The 20,111-nt window shown below is 43.2% G+C and overlaps 1 protein-coding gene across 1 annotated transcript in view; it reads right to left on the bottom strand.

The window, feature by feature from the left end:
* The window catches only part of SRGAP3 (SLIT-ROBO Rho GTPase activating protein 3), a 432,226-nt gene that overhangs the window by 11,867 nt on the left and 400,248 nt on the right, over nucleotides 1-20,111 (bottom strand). Inside the window, exons 15-18 of the mRNA XM_007945843.1 lie at nucleotides 13,112-13,246; nucleotides 9,601-9,706; nucleotides 9,162-9,389; nucleotides 6,257-6,336 (exon numbers count right to left, since the gene is read on the bottom strand). Of these exons, the coding sequence (XP_007944034.1) occupies nucleotides 6,257-6,336; nucleotides 9,162-9,389; nucleotides 9,601-9,706; nucleotides 13,112-13,246 (549 nt within the window). The remainder of the gene's footprint in view (nucleotides 1-6,256; nucleotides 6,337-9,161; nucleotides 9,390-9,600; nucleotides 9,707-13,111; nucleotides 13,247-20,111) is intronic.

Below are 20,111 nucleotides of genomic sequence, written 5' to 3'. Positions count from 1 at the left end.
TAACCTCTATTATAGATTGTACCCTGAGAGGTGCCCACACTCTCAGTAGAAAACTGATTGTGTGTGTATTTATATTTTAAACCAAGTGCAAAGATCTTTAACACAGAAAAATACTAACACTGTGTTTTTTTCTTTTCTTTTAATTCTAATAAGAGGGAAGGGTCACAGAAGAAATCCCTGCTGTCTCCAGCCCACAGAGTCTTCCCTCTGCTGAGCTTCCACAGCACTCACTGTCTCTGCTCCATTCACCACAGATTATTGTGTATCCATCCATCCATCCATCCATCCACCCACCCACCCACCCATCCATTCATCCATCCACTTGTCCATCACATAGCTAAGGTCAGGACACCTGCTCTACCACTTTTTACCTGAGTGACCTTGGACAACTTAGTTATCCTAAGTGTCAGTTTTCACATCTGTAAAATGGAAATGATAAGGATAATACCCACCTTATAGGGTCATTTGTGAGGATTAAATAAGTTAATATACACAAACTGCTTGCAACAGTGTCTGGTACACAGCTAACTCTGTATAAGAATTAGTTGTTACTATTGCAGTGAATTGGTTTTTTTTTTTTTTTTTTTTCTGGTATTACCAGGCTTAGTGGACTCTGGTGGTGCAGTGCTTAAAGCATTTGACTGCTAACCAGAAGGCTGGCGATTCAAATTCACCAGCTGCTCCAAGAAATGAAGATGAGGTAATCTCCTTCCATAAAGATTTACCACCTTGGAAACTCATTGGGGGTTGCTAATGGTTGGAACAGACTAGATGGCAGTGTGTTTGGTCTGGTTTGGTTTATTACTAGGTTTGATATTTCTCTAAGGGCCACAGACAGCATGGAATATCAAAGAGCAGAGGGAGGAGGCACTGCCCCCCACCCCTAACTCCACACACACTAGTAGGGCTCCCTTGGTAAGCAGCTGACTCCCTTGGTAAGCAGCTGACTCACATGAAGACTGTGCTTGAATGCTGTGAGATGCAACACACTGGGAGAATCTCAGTGATTGCTACTCTTCAGCAGCAAGCAGACCTCCGACTTTTAAGTCAGCTTTTCCCAGCTGGCTCTCTGACAAATGTCTTGAAATGCTATTGTGACACACAGGTGATGCAAGGAGAAGAAAAAGAAAGAAAGAAAGAAACTACAGCACAGCTAAATGGGTCAGATTAACTCAGACCTTAACTCAGGGTCACCTCAATAAAACAGGGACATTTCTGTCCTCCCTGTTGCGTCTTTAAATCTCCCACCCAGCCTTATGCAAGAGCTGCTGGGAAACCTGTCTGCCCACCTGGCAACAGAGGCAGCAAGGCCAGAGGGCTGGCAAGCCTAGGAGCTGGACCCAGACAGGCTTCACTCGGGTGGGGGGGGGGTTAAAAATGTGTTTCACCCTAGGGATTTCCTTTGAACCAGATCCCTGCACTGATAAAGGAGTTGACCTTCAGAGATTTGCAGATGCTAAGAGGAGCCCAGAGAGGCTGCCTCTCGGGTTTCCAGTTTCTGCTCTTCCCACCCACAGAGCCTCCAGCAGTCACTGGACCATTGTCTGGAGTCTGGCAGGGAGGAGAATGTAAAGGGAAGAAAACGGAGGAATGCTGAGCTGAAAGCTAACAGAAAACACGTGTGCCTGCAGATGTCATTACATAAGTGTGTGTGTGGTAGAAGCAGTAATAATAGCCACCATTTATTAATAAATCTATTATTTGGGTTTATCACATCTAAATTAGAATATGTGATTCTCTACCTTACCACGCTTCCACATGATCCTACCCAAACTTAATTCCTTCATCGTCCCCATCTCAGGACATTTTTCCAGTTGCTGTCAAGTTGATCCCAACTCATGGCAGCCCCATGCATGTCAGAGTAGAACTGTGTCTTGCAGGGCTTTAATTGGCTCATTTTCAGAAATAGCTCACTAGACCTTTCTTCTAAGGTACCTCTGGGGGGACCTGAACTTTCAACTTTCAGTTGGCAGTGGATCTCATTAACTGTTTGCATCACCCAGGGAATCCACCCAATAGGAAGCTGGAATCTACTTCTCTATCCATGCCCTGCCAGTGGACTCCTGACCCCCTAGGAAACCCTAGGGGGCAGCTCATGAACCCTGCCTGCGTGGGTGAAGAGACCCTTCAGTCTCTTAACAATACCTTACTCCACCACCAGACACATCAACTAATCTTATTAGGTTTACTAGGATCTACCTGCTAAAGGTGGGGACTTGTACATGCCCTGTCTCCTCTCTTATCCTCCCTGCACCCAAATAAAATTATCTAGGGCCTGTCCATCAGCCTCTCTCTGCTCCTCTTCTCACTCATGATCTTGGTTCATTCATTGCCTTAGGTTGCAGCACCAGCTGGTACTAACATTTAGACTTGGTTTAAGAGCAATGGAGAGTCCTTCCCAGCTTGGAGGTCTAAGCCTTAGGGTATAGCTGTCTGCATCTCTGCACTAGAGGTTAGGAACATCAGCCAAGTTAATAATAAAGTGGCCACTTGTTATGCATTGAATTGTGTCCTCCAGAGTATATGTTGGGATCCTAACCCCTCTACTGTGGATGCCCAAGTAACTAAACTGTCCATCCAATTTGGTCATTTATCAGCTGACTAATCTACTACAAGGACATGCAGTCTTGGGTCTATGGCTGATTTGAAATTTGACATGTGCTGGAGTCCGTTCATCCAAGTGTTTTCAGGAGAAAAGAAGATATTGATGATCCCCCAAATGAAATGTCTTAGAGGAAACAGGTAAAGAAATCAGGAGCTTTAGGCTACCACTGATCAGCAGGTAAAAGTCTCTGGGACTCAATTTCCCTATTAGGATTGAGAAGGACTTAGACTTGATACAGTAAGTCCTAGTAGTCAAGTACTTTGCTGCTAACTGAAAGGTTGGCAGTTTGAATCCACCCAGCAGCTCCACTGGGAGAAAGATTGAGTGACCTGCTTCCATAAAGCTTATGGCCTAGGGAGTCTTTTGGGGCAGTGCTACTCCGTCACATGAGGTTACTGAAAAAAATGAACGCATGCCGTCGAGTCGGACCCAACTCAAAGCGACCCCTCCTTGGGTTTCCAAGGTGGTATCACTACGGAAGTAGACTGCCCAACCTTCCTTCTGAGAAGTGGCTGGTGGTTACTATGAGTTAAAATCAACTCAACAGCACCTAACAACACCATAGTTGATACAAAGCCAGTTAATGTTTTTTGTCTACCTACTTGTCCCTGACACTGTGGTAAGCCGCTTTACATAGGTTACCTCACAATTCTTTTGGTGCTATACTCCCATTTTATAGATAAAGAAATTAAGGTGAGAAGTTACAAGGTTTGCCTCAGATCCAATGGCCATAAAGGTCTCCCGTGGCTTTCAAACCAGTTCACCTTTCACTGAGTCCAGATAGCACCCTCAACTGTCCCCACAGTTCCATATTTCTATGACTGTTTTGGTGGAACTGCAGATGAATGTAAACACTGAGAAAAGGTAATTCGTTTCATCCAAAGGGTGCCCCTGACTCACCCCCTCAACACACACAGAATACTTCAAAGGCCTTCAGGGAGCATGAAGCTGGCTCTCCCAGGCATGGCAAAAGTCTTCCTTGATGATTCTTCCGGCTTTTGTCATTCTCAGAAACCAGTAGCTTTACAAAGAACAAAGAAGCACTGGTTCTGGGGAAGTAGATATAAGCTGAGACTCATCCCATCCCAAGGACAATTTTGAGCCTTTGCTGGGGGAGGGGAGAGAAGAATTTTCTGGGAGGTGGTTACTGGTTGGGATTGAAGTCTGCTGTGCATGTCTTATGGTGGCTTCCTCGATGACGTAGCAAGCCCTATCCTCTCTGTCTTGCATGCACCATCCTCAGTCCTGATGCCAAGAGCACCCTTCTGCCCATCAGACTGAGGAGCTTTGGAAAAACCACCAGGGGCAGGATGACAGGCAGCACCAGGAAGGTGGGAGTGTGGGTCAACTGCCTCCACCATCAGCAGCCCTGGAAAGTCTTTTATTATTATTATTATTTTTTTTATTGTGATTTGGGTGAAGATTTACAGAGCAAATTCACTTTCCATACAGCAGTTGACATATACTTTGTCTCATGACATTAACCACAGTTAGCCCTGGAAGATCACAATCTATCCCATTTGACGTAAGAGGTGGCTTTCCGCCAGTGGAAGAAGAGAGATTGAGAGCCAGATCTAGAGCAAGAAGGATGGACACACACACATACATACTCACACACATAGAGTTGAAAACTAAGGAGACAGAAAGTCAGAGAGAAAGATTCAGGGGTGAGAGAGACAAACATAGATCCATCAATAAAGAAAGCAATAGATGGAGAGAAGCAGAGAAGGGGTGGGGGCTGGTAAAAATGATAGAAGGAGGGAGGGAGAGGGAGGACTAGAGGCGGTATAGAGACAGAGGAAGGGAGGAAAGAAGGCAAGAGAAAGCAAATCACTGCTAATAAGCGGAAGGTAGAAGCCTTCAAATCTTATAAAGGCTCCACAGGACACTCTCCTCAGTTCAGGATGACCTCAGCCTCTCAGGATTTTGAACACTACATCTGGATTTGCTTTTCTACATCTGTGACCCAAGCCTGATCCATTAGCTTCCTTTTAGGCTACAGTAATTGGATCATGCTTGAACTCATGATTCAAGGCAGTCCAATGAGACTTGATCCCAGGATCATTGTTGGAAAATATCTTTTCCACTGTGACTCTTGGCTGAAAGCATGGTGAAAGCCTGGACCTGCCAAAGGCCACTGCACAGGGATGTCTTACTAGAGAATGAAGCCAACTCAGAGGGAAGCAGAACAGGAAGATGGAAATAAAGCCCTGCACAATCATCTGAGCTCCTGAATCCAGCTGTACCTGAAGCCATTCCTCCCCTGGGACTTTTCAGGAATTTGAGCTGATTCCCTTTTATAGGTAAGTCAGTTCATGTTGGGGATTCAGTCACTGGCAACTGAAATAGTCCTACTAGGATGTGAAAACTCACCTATTGCTCTGGCCTATTTAGCCACCTCCCAGAAAGTCTAGCTGACTCTCCTGACAAATGTGGCCTGCAGGGCCTGGGTTTGTTGCACAGGGAAACATAAAGGCCTAGTAAGAGAAATGCTAAGTAATGATTAAAAACAAACAAAACTTTCAAAGAGAGAAAGAGGGTTATATTTGGTCCATACAGGGCCACATTATAACTTTTGTGGGCGCTTGGAACTTGTGCCTTCACTGGCCACTTCCATTAAAAAAAATAGTTAAAAACTTTATTTTACCACTGTATTGGTATAAAGGTGAAATAATTGAGGCTGAATCATGTTTATTCAACTCTTCTGATTTTAAAAGAAATCGAAACATCTTCATGGGCTCTAGGTGCTGTGCCTATTCTGCCTAAAGGATAAGTTGACTGTGGGTCCATATTACCCCCATTACTTGTGTACCATGGTTCAGTTTTCTAGAGACTAACCATCTCTTTTGTCTAAAAGGGGAGCCCAGTAAGCCCCTCAGAGCCTGGGCTGGCTTTGCCTTCTTCCCCACCACACACTGTCCTGGACAGCCACCATTGGACTTCAACTTTTGGGTGCCTATGACATTGGAGACACACCTGTAGTCTGACCTTGTCACTCTGTATCATGGGGAAGCTGTGTGCCAGCCTGTGTAGGTGGGATAACAAGACAGATGCTCCTTGGGATGACAAGGTAGAGTCTCATTCACCTTTGTGCCCCAGTGCCTGGCAGAAGCCTGGCATGGAAGATACTCAGCAAAGGTTTGCTTGGGAGGTGGGGGTGGAGGGAGTGGAGACAAAGGTGGCTTCCTACTTGGGATACTATCATCACTTAAGATCTGGGCCATGGGCCACCAGGATATGTAAATGGATAAAGCACTGGTTGTGGAGTATTGAACAAAGCAATGGGACTGGAGGTTTTCCTGGGTCCTCATCTCTCCTGAAGGATGAATATGCTGATGCAGAAAGCTGTAGGGGTTATATAGGTCTGCCCTGTGGTTGGGCTGGTGAACAATCAAGAGGAATTCCTAGGCATTCCTGGGTGGTACAAATGGCTAATAGTCTTAGCTGCTAACTGAAGGGTTGGAGGTTCAAGTCCACCCAGAGATGCCTCAGAAGAAGAGCCTGGAGACCTACTTGTGAAAAATCAACCACTGAAAACTCTACAGAATATATTTCTACTCTGATACACATGAGGTTTCCATGAGTTGGGATCAATTAATGGCAACTGGTTTGGTTTTTTTGGTTTGGGGGAGTTCCTTGGCCCTCACTCACCTTCATCACTGGTATGAGGCTCAGTGCCATTGTCATGGTCAACTTCATCGATGGTCCCTGGCTCACTGTGTGGGCTGTCACTGCAAGGAAACACAGGAAGGGGACTCACCAGGGGGCTATCTACCCTCACACCACTCTCAGCCTCCCATGGATACCAGTCCACTTCACCTCTGGGCCTTCACCCCCATCAGGTGCAGGCCCACAGCATCCTGTCTTTTCCATTCTGCCCCTCCATGGCCTCCTCTTACGTGATGCTCCCCTGGATTTCTCTGCCAGCTCCCCTGAAGCCCTGCACATTGCTGGGATAGCTTCTTGGTCAAGGTTGTCAGTCATTAGGTGTCCTATAAGATGCAGAGGGCAAAGGTGAAGCCCTGGATTTTATCACCAGAAAGACCACAGGGTCAAAGATGCCAGAGCAGAAAGGAACTTTTGGAGGAATGTGTATCATATTATCTACCCTGGCTCCCTTGTCTTAGAGCTGGGGTGAGAGACCCAATGAGGGGATGTGAAGCCATTGAGGAGTAAGGTCCCTGAAGGCTGCTTCAAGATGTGGTATGCAAAAGCCCCAATCCACCCAGGGGTGATACTCGCTCACAGTCACCTGGATGCACATGGTGGCTGAGTGTATTGAAGTCCATCACATTTAGTCAAGAATGTGTCAGTACTGTCTTACCACCTGCTATCCCTTCACTACATTATAAATTTCTTGAGGCCAGAGCTCCTTCCCATAGACTTTTTATTGAGCCACTAGTTGAGTCCTAATATAAGCCAGGCACTGTACTAGATATGAGGGATGCAATGATGGGTAAGGCAGACAAGGTGCCTACCCTCATGGAGCTTACATTCTAGAGGGTGGGCAGAAAAGAAGCCCAAGCAAATACGCCAGTAAATAAAACAGCTGCGAGTTGAAATACGTGTTGCATCAGAAACAAACGAGCAGAGATAGGAATGGCAGAGACTACCAGTATAGGGTGGTCAGGAAAGGTTTCTCAGAAAACATCACAATTAAAGTGCCAGGGGATATGGACTTTATATTAAAGGTTCTGGATTGCCTGCTGGATAAAGTCCAGACTCTGCAAAATGACTTCCAAAACCAGCCACCTACTAACCTACAGCATCTTCCTTCTTGCCATTACCTTGTTATACGCTACACTTGGCCACACTAATTGCTTTTCATTTTATTGAATGCTCCAGGCCTTTGCACGTGCTGTTTTCATAGCCTAGAACATTCTTTGCCCACTCAGCACGGGGCTGACCCCAGTTCATCCTTCAGGTCTTAGTTCAGCTTTGCTCCTCTAGGGGGCCTTTCCTGACCACCCAAGATTGGCCTACGGGCCTCACTTCTGGAATGATCTCTTGCCTCCTACACTTGAGTTCCCTTAATTCTGTTCATGGTTACATCCCTGCCTCCCAGCCCAGGGCTGGGCCCATGACAGGGGCTCTGGTAACGGTTAGTTGAATGAATGAATGTTGTCTACTGTGATGAGAGACCTTCAGCTTCTTGGCCTTGAAAACTCCAAAATTACCATGTAAATAATAGTTTTACTTTCTCATAGGAAACAAATGAAATTAGGAAAAGTGTGGTTATTGTATTTTGGTCTTTGATAAATATGTTAAGATCTGTGTCCTTCGCAGAACACTAATTATATATATTATAATAAGGAAAGGGAACTGGTAATGATTGCAAAAAATGTGTGAAAAGCTCCTCTTTGTCCATAAATTATGCTTGCTGGCTGTTAAATGTTTGTGTTCAGAACAGGGACTAACTTGTTCCTTAGTGCCTCTGATGAGATTAGAGAACTGTGATTAGAGATCACTATGGCCCATTATTTCTTTGTGGGTACAAATGAGCTAGAACACCTCCCTCCTTTGAAACAGTTGCCCAAATATGTCCATAGAACTAAGGCAACTCAAGAGTCCAAGAACAATTTGAAAATCAAACTATAAACTCTCCTGCAGATACATGGTTGAAAGCACCACAATACTTAAATATATAGCTGTGTATCATCTTGAACTGGGAATAAAGAAATAGTAGGTCCCCTTTGACTGGTCTCTGTCCCTTGTGTTCCGAATTTCCTATCTTCCCCACATTGTAAGCTCTTAGCTTGGGGAAGGTAGTCAGCCCTGATTTTGATAAGGTTCTAAAACATTCCTCTTATGACCCAGTGCACTGTCAGGTATATGGAGGGGCTTAATAAACCTTGTTGGCCTGGTGTGGAACACTAAAAAAAGAAAAGAACTTATTTTGTGTGGGAAAGAGAACTCCTAGATGGGAGAAGTAATCAGCAAGAAGAGTCACTCAGTTCATGAGGTTGAGGTGAAGATAGTCACACTCCTGCTTCCTTATGACTTGACCTGGCCTATTAGTAGAGCATTACATCCCTTTACCAATGTGACTGGATCACGGACTGGAACTAGACCAAACCTCAGCAACAAGACACAATTCTTGGGCTTGTGTTGGAAAGGAAGTGTTCTTCTTCCACTGGGGATGGTCAGAGAATGGGTTCTAAATCTGGGGCTGCTAGCTGCTTTCTTGCCTGAGAATAAAGCCAACACAAATGAAAGCAGAGCCAAGGGATGGAGGACTGCAAGACCAAGTCCTGATAATAACATCTGAGTGCCTGGATCCATCTATACCTGAAGCCATAGTCTAAGACTTTTTAATTAAGTAAATCAATAAATTCCCATCTGGTTTAAAGCTGTTTGAGTTTTACTTATGTAACCAAGAAAGTCTTGACTGATATACCCTCTGATCTTATACGGCTGTTGTGAAGCTCAAATGAAAAAATGTTTATGGAAGTACAGATAATAAAGCACTAAGAAAACTGAAGAGTTTCTTACTGTTCCTGTTGAACAACAACAACAACAATGATGATAATAGTAATAATAAGGAGTGGAATCTTACCAATATTCTTCCCCTCCAGCCATGCATTTTTCATACACAGGTCCCTCTAGCTCCCGGGGGCTGGGGAAGATGGCTTCATGATGGATGATGATGGTTTTGATGACTTCATTGACGTGTGCCTGGCAGGACACAGGGTCCTGCCCATCAGGGATGTGCATGAGTGTGGGCCCGAAGCAGATAGCCAAGTTGTAGGGATCCATCATGTTCTCGTCGCTATATTGGGAGAGGCTAGAAGAGAGGAGGGACCCACAAGTCACCTGGGAAAGACCAATCCTCCCTCTGAGGTCTTCTTCTTTGGGGGCTATGCTCATATCCAGGAAGGTTCCTGTTCTGTTTTGAAAACAGTAGTGCCTGCATAAGTCTCAGTACATCCCCTCCCAGGAGGCCAGGGCAGAGTAAAAGAGGGGCCCCCTTGGCTAGGCAGGTCAAAGGCACTCACTGGTTGAGGAACGCGAAGAGGTATCTCATGACCACGATGACCACGCGGGGCAGGGTGATGAGGATTTGTTGGATCTGGTGTACCCTCTCAGCTGGGGTCTCCAGTTCTGTAACATAAAGGGGCTTTTCAGGGCACCTTTCATTCTCAAAAGTGTGCTGGTTCTCACCTCTTACATCAGCTCAAGTGGTTCAAGGAGAGTCAGCTCTGCCTGACTCAGGATCAACGTGACCCAGTCCTGGCCAATCAGAATATCACATTCTCCTGGCTATAAGGATTAGTTCAGGAAGGGGGTGTGCTAGTCAAAACCAATCAGCATTTTCCTTGGGACTTCAGGATGGAGAAATCTAAAGAAAGGTGCCCTCTTAAACTTGGATGGAGGGAAGTCTGGAGCAGCTGGGGATTACAAGAAAAAGAAGAGTTTACTAGAGAGTGAAGGTGGCACAGAGATTCCTGCTGATGCTGTGTAAGGAACTGGATCCAGCTTGGCCTAAACTGTTTAGATACATGAACCAATATATTCCCTCATAGATACAATCAGTTTAAGTTCAGTTTCTATAATTGGCAACCTAAAAGTCCTGACAAACACCACAGGGACTACATTTTATTAAAGTCTTTATAAATACCAACTGTAGCACGGGCCTGGCACATAGCAGGTGCTTGGGAAATGAGGGTTGAATGAATAACCACCTCTCAAGCTACATATTGGCCAAAGAGCCTGGCAGATGCTCAAGAACTCATCTCTGATCATCCTAGAACAACAGACAATCGTACACCCACTCCTCACTTATCAATACTGTTAGGTTTCAAACCCCAGATTATTACGTGAAAATTGGCGTTATGTGAAAATGCAGGAACCACATCAAATCACAAAATGGAGAATGACTACATCATTACTTAACTGTCAAATTACATCATTGTATAACTGCCAAATCACTGAGAATCATGGCCCAGCCAAGTTGATACATAACCTTAACTATCACAGCCAGTGTTACTCTCACTTCATAGCTTGGTGTTCATTACTGCCAGATATATGTCATTGATATATAAGTTAGTCAAATAGTAGACTTTTTTACTATTGTAATAAACGTGAAATGTCAGATAACAAGATAGTCAACAAATGTAAAACCAAAAACCGAAACCAAACTCAACTGCCATCGAGTCGGATCCGACTCATAGCAACCCCTCCTTGGGTTTCCAAGGCAGTATCACTATGGAAGTAGATTGCCCCATCTTCCTTCCAAGGAGTGGCTGATAGGTTTGAATTGCCAGCCTTCTGGTTAGCAGTCAAATGCCTTAGGCACTACACTATCAGAACTCCCCAATAAGTGTAGAATAGGGGTATTTTTAACAGTTGGGACAAGGGTGGGCTTGGTAAGGAGATAAAAATGCCTTTGGGGTTTTGCTTTGTGGAGAGAGAAAGCTGGAGTTAAGAAGAGTGAGTGGCTACATCTCTAATGTTTATTTGTAGGGCTGATTTTCAAAACAATGCCAGTTTCTTTTTCTCAAAATACACTTCTCTCATATAGCTCTCCTCTCTGGCCTCCACATTCGTCAGTGTGTTCCCTCTAAACTACAACTTTTCCCATTTCTCTTCTGCATCCAAGGCCCTTCATGATGGGGCTTCATCCAACCCTGCCTGCCTTGTCTCACAGCCAATACCCTTTCCCAAAGAATCTAGAGATGATCTAGAGCTGTACTTCTCAAATAATGTGGTAGTACACCCCTTGGAGGTGAGAATGGCCAGACTTTGTCTGACTTACTTTGGTTATGTTGTCAGAAGGCCAAGAACAACACCACCATCCTGGGAGCATTTAGAAATCTATGGGTCATTCTTTGAGGTTGTCACAATGACTAGAAAGTGCTATTGGCATTTGGTATCTAGGGACCAGGTTGCTAAATATCCTGAATGTGGGTGACATACAAGATACTGTTCTACCCTAAATGCCAACAGTGTCCTGCAAGGAGAAACCCTGGGCCAAGCCACCTCATCCACAGTCTCCCTCTCACAAAGGGCTGTCCTGCCCTTGGCCTCCGTACACACTGATGGCCCCACTTCTCCACCCAGCACATTCTAGCTTACTTCCAAGGCCTGTCTCTACAAAGTCTTGCCCAAACCTCCCCACAGAGTTAATGACTATCCATACACATCTATTCTTCTACCTTTCACTACTGTGTTTGCTCAGCTTCCATCATATCATGTGTTTAATATTGTTTTTCTTAATTACATTTATTTTAAAAGGAAACCTTAAATCACTCTGTAAATGAGAAACCAGGATCACTTGCCATAAGAAGAAGATGACAAAAACAGATACAATGAAAGTAAAGCAGTGTTACTAAATGATAGCTAGACATTCCTGCTTACAGAATTTCTGAGACTGAGGCCTGCCTGATTTTCTGTTTAAAAGGCAGATTGATAGGTAAGAGCTTCTCCTTGATGTAATGTGAAGGTTTGGGAGGGAACTGAGAAGGGACTTTCTGGTTCACAGTGTGATTCCAGGTCTGTAATATCATGACCCGTGCCAGGTCAACATCCTTGTCTGGTCAGGGCCTTGCTCAGGATCTGCAGTCATGGGCTGAGCTAGCGACACAGGGCTCAGAGAGGGTTGGGGCCTTGGTGGTGAGGAATTTCTGAGACGAGATTTGGAGCATTAGCTGGGTCTGGAAGGATGAGCAGAAGGGCTAAGGGAAGGTCTTACACTCAGGCCTCCCTCTCCTCTTGCCACCTCCTGGGATACTTCCCTTGCTGCAAATCTCTCCCAGTATGTTGTAAGTAGCAGCCCTAGGAAAGTGGGTGTGGGACAATTTTAAACATTCTACAATAAAGTTGTTTTTTTTTTTCAAATAGCATCCTCAAAAGGTTGTCTTGGATTTTGGCATCTTACAGTCAAGGTGCCTTGACTTCAGCCCCCAAAACTGGACTCTTGCCTTGACCTATAGAAACATACTAATCAGCAGGAATCTCATACTTAGTGACATCAGAGGAGGCACCCAGTCAATTTATTTTCACCATTTTCCTTGCTTGTCATGTTGCTGACCTGGCCTCTAAACCTTCCATGGTACCCCATTACTCAAGGAGAAAAGCTGCAAAACCTTTGCAAGGCATTCACGGTCTTCTCACTCTTGGTCCATGCACTGGCCGGAACACTTCCTTCTGGTCCTACTGAACCCTCCGCAGGATTCCCTGTATTCACTTCTTCTGAAAAACTGCTCATATCACTCTCTCAGCTCTGATCTATGAAACCAAGTCCCTCTGCCTCTTCTCCCCTGAGTGCCTTCTGTACCCAGGAGTGTGCCATCCCCTTTAGCTCTTTCAATATAAACCATCTTATTATTTCCACAACTAGGTTTTAAGTTGTTTGAGGACAAGGGTCACTCATTTTTCATAATATCCCTTCTCTGTGCCTAGCACAGTGCTGAGCTGTAGCACAACTTCAATAAAGAGTTGTCAAGGAACTGATCATTTCACCAGGGAAAGCCCCTCATCTGCCTGCCCCTTCCCACTGGTACTTACTAATAGTAGATATCAAATCTTGAAACCTTTCCTTAGGAAAGAGTGGGTTTTCCAGTCCTCGGAAATACAGTTTTAAAACACCAGCAACTGAATTGATGTCTCGTTCATTTTGATCATCCACAAGGGGGTCTTCACCTGAGTGCAAAAAGAAGCTAGTTGGTAAGTAGGCAGCAAACATGCCAGTGGCAGGAGATCTGCCCTGGCCCAGCCTGAGCTAGAGATGCTGCCAATAGGACAATCCTTACAGACACACACCCATGCCCAGCAAGCTTAAAGACCTCCCTACAGCTTTTTATTTTGAAAATGCTCAGATCTAAAGAAAAGCTGTCCGAATAATATATGAACACCAGTTACTCTTTTATTTCATTTTTCAATTGTGATTTGGGTGCAAATTTACAAAGCAGATTTGTTTTACTCTCAACATTTCATGCACATTTGATTCAGGGCCCAACTACAATCCCTAACCATAAAAACTCTCCTCCCCTTTCCTCCCTGTGACTGCCCTTCCCTGTGCCCTTCTTATCTGTGCACTCCTGTCTGTCCAGCTTTCCCGCTATGTGAATGCTGGCTCTCTGATGTTTCGTGGCTGGTTGATCTGAGGGGTGCATCTCTCTAGGGTAGGTGGGTGCATTTCCCTGGGGTAGGAGTTCTGCTTGTAGGTCTTTCTACTGTTGGGCTGAGAGCCAATCCAGAGAAGTGAGTCCATTTCCAGGCCCGAAGGATAACCCGGGGCCATAATCTCGGGGGTTCCACCAGTCTCTATTGGACCAGTAATTCTGGTCATTTTTGTGAACACGCATTACTCTTCATTTATACCAAGCAATTGTTAAAATCTGGCCATATTTGCTTTCTCTCTATTTATACTTATTATTGTTGTTGTACAACTATTGGAAAATATTTTGTAGACCTCATAGCATGTCACTGCGAAATATTTCAACCTATCTCTTAAGAAAAAGAATTTTCTCTTACTTAACCACAAAACATTATTACATCTATGAAAATTAATAGTTGTTCCATGTATCATGTAATACATAGTTCACATTCAAACATACCCAATTATCCCCATGGTATCTTTTTTTTTTTTTGGTGAATGCAGTTTTTTTATTATTTATTATTTTTTTTTGCAGTTTTCCCTCCCCTCCCCTTTTACTCCTGGCAACCAACAAAGAAAGTTTCTTTCCATGTATAAACCTTTCCTTGACCCTCCACAACAATGAACTAATACTATATTTGTCCTTCTGTGATTGACTTATTTGGCACCATGGTGTCTTTTTAAGATTGTTTTAAAACCTAAGATCTCATTAATGTTCACACAGTTCATTTGATTGTTATGTCACTTTAGTTCTTTAAGTATATAGATCCCAATTTCTTTTCTTTCTTTTTTTTTTTTTTTTTAAAGTAATAAACGCTTTTGAAGAGTCCAGGACATCTGTCTGTAAATATCTCCCATTCTTGATTTATCTGATTGTTTCCTCGTTAGCTTCAGGTTAAATATTTTTGCCAAGAATAGCACATGGGTGGTGTTGGTGGACATCTTACTGTTAGATTAGGGGGGTGGTTGCACAACTGTATATATCCTGTTGTTGTTATTGTTATTTGCCATTGAGTTGGACCCGACTCATAGCGACCCTTCCTTGGGTTTCCGAGGCAGTATCACTACGGAAGTAGATTGCCCCATCTTCCTTCCAAGGAGTGGCTGGTGGGTTTGAACTGCCAGCCTGCTGGTTAGCAGTCAAGTGCCTTAGGCACTATGCTACCAGAGCTCCTAGAAGCGATTAAATTGTATATTTTAAATGGATGAGTTTTATGATATATAAATGATACCTCAGTAAAGCTGTTAAAATGTACGATCACAGTACACATTAAAAAATTATTCTCAGTGTAGTTATGTTATAAATTTGAAACATAGTTGGTTTATTTTGTTTCTATTTACATTCCATTCTGGGATTCTTTTTAGAAATCCTTTTTCAAAAAAATTCAAAAAATTTCAAAAAGTTTTGCCAAGAGATAAAGCTCAGACTCACAACTGAACCAATAAGCAACATTATGATAAATGGAGAAAGGACTGGAACAAATGGAATTGCCAAGGATTTAATTTTACTTGGATCCACAATTAATGGCCATGGAAGCAGTAGTCAAGAAATCAAACAACTATTGCATTGGGCAAATCTGTTGTAAAAGACCTCTTTAAAATGTTAAAGAGCCAAGATGACACTTCGAAGACTAAAATATGCCTGACCCAAGCCATGATATTTTAAATAGCCTCACATGCATGTGAAAGCTGTACAATGAATAAGAAAGACCAAGACCAAGAAGAATTGATGCATTTGAATTGTGGTGTTGGCAAAGAATACTGAAGACCCCATGGACTGCCACAAGAAACAACAGATCTGTCTTGGAAGAAATGCAGACAGAACTCTCCTTAGAAGTGAGAATGGCCAGACTTCGTCTCATGTACTTTGGTCATGTTGTCAGAAGAGACCAGTCCCTGGAGAGGGATAAAGTAGAGGGTCAGAGAAAAAGGGGAAGACCCTCAATGAGATGGATCGACACAGTGGCTGCAATGATGGGCTCAAGCATGGCAAAGATTGTGAGGATGGTACAGGACTGGGTAGTGTCTCGTTTGGTTGTACATGGGTCAATATGAGTCGGAGTCAACTCCAGGGCATCTAACAACAAAGAAGCTCAGAAGGAAGGGATAGGAAAGAAAGATGAATGGAAACAGGGATGAAATGGGAAGAGAGCTGTTACATTGTGGGGATTGTGATCAATTCAAGAAACAAAATGTGTATGAATTATTGAGTTGACAACCAATTTGCTCTGTAAAATAGTAATAATTAATAGCAAATAAATAAAGTTATAACTTTGAAAAATAAAACATTCATATGGTCTAAAATTCAAAATCATATAAAAAGTTGCAGGCAGAGAAGCCTCATTCTTGTATTTCTCCCCTCCACAGCCTATAGTAAAGCACTTTCATTAGTTTCTGGTTTGTCCTGCTGTGTTTCTTTCTGCAAAAATAAACAAATACATATATGTACTTTTATTGCCCCTTATTTCTTACAGAAAATGTAGTACACTACTATATATACTCATTTGCATCTTTTCTTCCTTCACTTAACAATGTTGTTGTTACACTGTTAGTTGCTGTTGAGTCAACTGTGCCATCCTCCCGCCCCCTACCCCCGCCCCCAAGCTGTCTCCCTGTGCAAACACTGCCCTTCTGTTTTCCCACGATTTCACTCCAAGGAATATATCGACCTGATGTAAATGTTCACCCCATATGCTTGTCTATTGTTTGGCTGGAAGCCACAGGAATGAGTTCAGTTCTACATTAGGGGCCATAGTCTCAGGGGTCTCACCAGGTTCTATCAGACCAGCAAACCTGGTCTTTTTTTTTTTTTTTTTTTAATGATTTTGAGTTTTGTTCTACATTGTTCTCCTACTCTATCCAGGATCTCCTGCACTGATCCCCCTCTGAGTGGTCAACAGTGGTAGCTGGGCACCATCTAGCTCTTCTGGTCTCATGGTCATATAGCAGGACAGTCTTCTGAGGTACCTCTGAGTGGGTTCAAACTACCAACCTTTTAGCTAATAGTTGAACTCTTAACCATTTGTGCTACACGAGGACTTCTTAACAATAACAAAAAATCCTTAACAATAAATTCTAGAAATCCCTCTACATCAGTTCATAGAGATCTTCCTCATTCTTTTTTCTTTTCTTTCTTTCTATCTTTTTAATGGCTTTAATGGCTGCAAAGAATTCTGATGGATAGACCATAATGTATTCTACCACTTGCTATGGATGAGCATTTCACTTCTTTCCAATATTTTGCCACTAGAAATATTGCCACAGTGCATAACCTTGTGCATTATGTTTTTGGCATCTGTGGAGACACATCTCTATAAGTTCCTAGAAGTGGGATTGTTGTTGGGTCAAAGGGTAAATTCATATGTAGTTTTATGTGCTATAGCCAGATTCCCCTCCTTAGGCATGCACCATTTTACATTCCTACTAGTGATATAAGAAAGTGCTGTTTCTCCGTAGGTCTGCCCATGGAATATGTTTAATCTTTTGAGTTTTTGCCAGCTGGATAGGAAAGAATGGCATCTCAGGGGAGTAGCACTTTTCAGTTTAATCCAAGGTTGCTCAGCCAGTTCACCACTGGGAGGCTCCATGGTGGAGGTAAAAGGAAAGCAGAGTGCAATCTGACTCTTTCCTGAAGGTATTGAGAGACATCTGTACAGTGGACTCCACCTCCTGGCACAGCCCAGAGTTTACCTCTCAGAATGGCAATAAATGAAGAGCAGAAACAGAGACTTACAATGAGACCTCTTTATTCTGCCTCTGTGGGAAGAGAGCTCATGAGCCCACCAGGGACTCTGTTAGTCCCAACATGCTTTAGTGTGAGTTAGAGAAAGGGGCCCCTTCCTCCAGCAGATAGTCCTATACCAAGGCTCCCAGTTTATAGAGTGTAAGCTGGCATTCAGTTTTCACCTGCTCTCTTTATGGAACACCTTTTGCAGTGTCCAGCCTGAACAACTGTGTGTGGCAGCTCTTACAATTTCTCAGATGTTCCCACAAGAGAAGTGAGAATGCTTCCCCTACAAGCATCCACTTATTTGTGGAGGAGAGATAAAACATTTCAAAAATTGCCCGTACTCACAAAGCACTTGTACAGTGCCAAGGAAGACCTCTCCAACCCTTCTCTCCCCCAACACTCACACAGTGAGACATACACCACAGCTCCAGGTCTCATAATGCCTAGGAGCCATTCTTTCTGCTATCTGTGATTTTTTAATCTCTCTGCTGTCTGTCTGCCTACTTGCCTGTTTGTCTATCTATCTTCCTACTTCTTCTTTTGCAACAGAACCTTAACTTTTTTTTTTTTTTTAAGAAAAATGATCCTAAGAAATTCCAACAGAGCTATCTTAGTTGAATTATGGAAAGGAAGGTCCAAATCCTAACTCCTCAGCCTCACTTTCTCTCACTGTACTGGTCCTTGAGACTCTGAGAGATCCTAAGTGGTTTGAATACTCTGAGCTATACTAGACTGTTTCCCTATTAATAACAAAAATGACTCTTATAGCCTCAAGATTCAAAGGCACATGAATTTTTTTCTCCATATTGCCTATGAACTCCCACTGTGCATGATTAACATAGTGACTTCATATGCATATATACCAACAAACAACATCATGATAAATGAAAAAGCAATTGAGGTTGTCATTGATGTCATTCTATATGGATCAATCATCAATGTCCATGGAAGCAGCAGTCAAGAAATCAAACAACTTATTACATTGGGCAAATCTGTTGTAAAAGACTTCTTTAAATTTTTCAAAAGCAAAGATGTCATTATGATGACTAAGGTCACCTGATCCAAGCCATGACCTTTTCAATTCCCTCATGTGAATGCAAAAGCTGACAATGAAAAAGGAAGACAGAGAAGAAGTGATGCATTCAAACTGTGGTATTGGCTACAAGTATTGAATAACTATGGCCTTCCAGAAGAATGAATTAATCGGTTTCAGGAGAAATACACCCAGAATGCTCCTTAGAAGCAAAGATGGTGAGACTGGTTCTCTTACTTTAGACATGTTATCAAAAAGACCAGTTGCTTTTTGATGGTTGGTAAAGTGAAGAGTCATGAGGGTTGGTGAAAATGAAGGGCCAAAAAGGTGAGGGAGGCCCTGAATGAGATGGATTGACACAGTAGCCAAAACAATGGATTTAAACAAACCAATGATCATAAAGATGGACGGGACCAGGCAATGTTTTGCTCTGTGCTACAATAGGTCAGAACCAACTCAATGGCAATGAACAACAAAAACAACACATGTCCACACACACCATTATTTCTTGCCCTTCCTCCCAGAAGGTATTCAGTCCAAAAAGGTAATCATGCAAGTATTCCTGCTCCCTAGCCTAGGCCTTTAGCTCTCTGAAAGGCTAGTGACCTTTGGCTCCAGGAACGAATAGCATTCTAGAGCTCAAGATGAACAAAACGGGTTGTATGAATGACAGGTTTCTCCAGGAGGAGAATGAAAGGTCAAATTCCAAGCAATCTGAGAGAAAGCTGTGCTTACACTTTGCTATCTAATATTCTGTTGTTGTTTTTGCTGGGGACCATCAAGTCAGTTCCAACTCATAATGACTCTATGTGCAACACAACAAAACACTGCCTGGTCCTGAGCTGTACTCACACTCATTAGTATGTTTATGCCCTTTGCTGCAGCCACTGTGTCAATCTATTTCATTGAAGGTCTTCTTTTTGCTGACCCTTTACTTTTCCAAGCATGATGTAGCTCTCCAGGAACTGATCCCTCTGACAATATGACCAAAGTAGGTGAGACGAAGTCTGGCCATTCTTGCTTCTAATAAGCATTATGGTGGTACTTCTTCCATGACAGATTTGTTCATTCTTCTGGCAGTCCATGGTATATACAATATTATTTGTCAACACCATAATTCAAATGCATCTATTCTTCTTCAGTTTTCCTTATTGATTGTCCTAGTATTCTACAGAAGGTAGAATTATTACCAACAGCCCTGCCTGCAACTTACTCTTAGCCAGATCACCTGGGCATTGTAAAGTATTTTAAAGCAGAATTTGATTGTGCTATCCCACCACCTGTCTATCAGTTTGCTACATGGTAGTGGCTGTATGTTGCTATCATGCTGGAAGCTATACTACCAATATTTCAAATACCAGCAGAGTAACTCATAGCGGACAGGTTTCAGCAGAGCTTCCAGACTAAGACAGACTAGGAAGAAAAGCCTGGTGATCTACTTCCAAAATCAGCCAATGAAAACCCTGTGGATCACAACAGAACATTATCCACTACAGTGCTGGACAATGAGCCCTCAAGGTTGGAAGGCACTCAAAATACACAGTGGTCACAACTATGGACTCAAGCATATCAGTGATTGTGAAGATGCCCAGGACCAGGCAGCATTTCATTCTGTTGTATATGAGGTCATTATGAGTTGGAGCTG

The sequence above is a fragment of the Orycteropus afer genome, unplaced genomic scaffold (assembly GCF_000298275.1).
Source record: "Orycteropus afer afer isolate SDZICR_OR568_19922 unplaced genomic scaffold, OryAfe1.0 scaffold00144, whole genome shotgun sequence".
Lineage (NCBI taxonomy): Eukaryota > Metazoa > Chordata > Mammalia > Tubulidentata > Orycteropodidae > Orycteropus > Orycteropus afer.
This window is presented reverse-complemented; position numbering and strand designations above follow the sequence as displayed.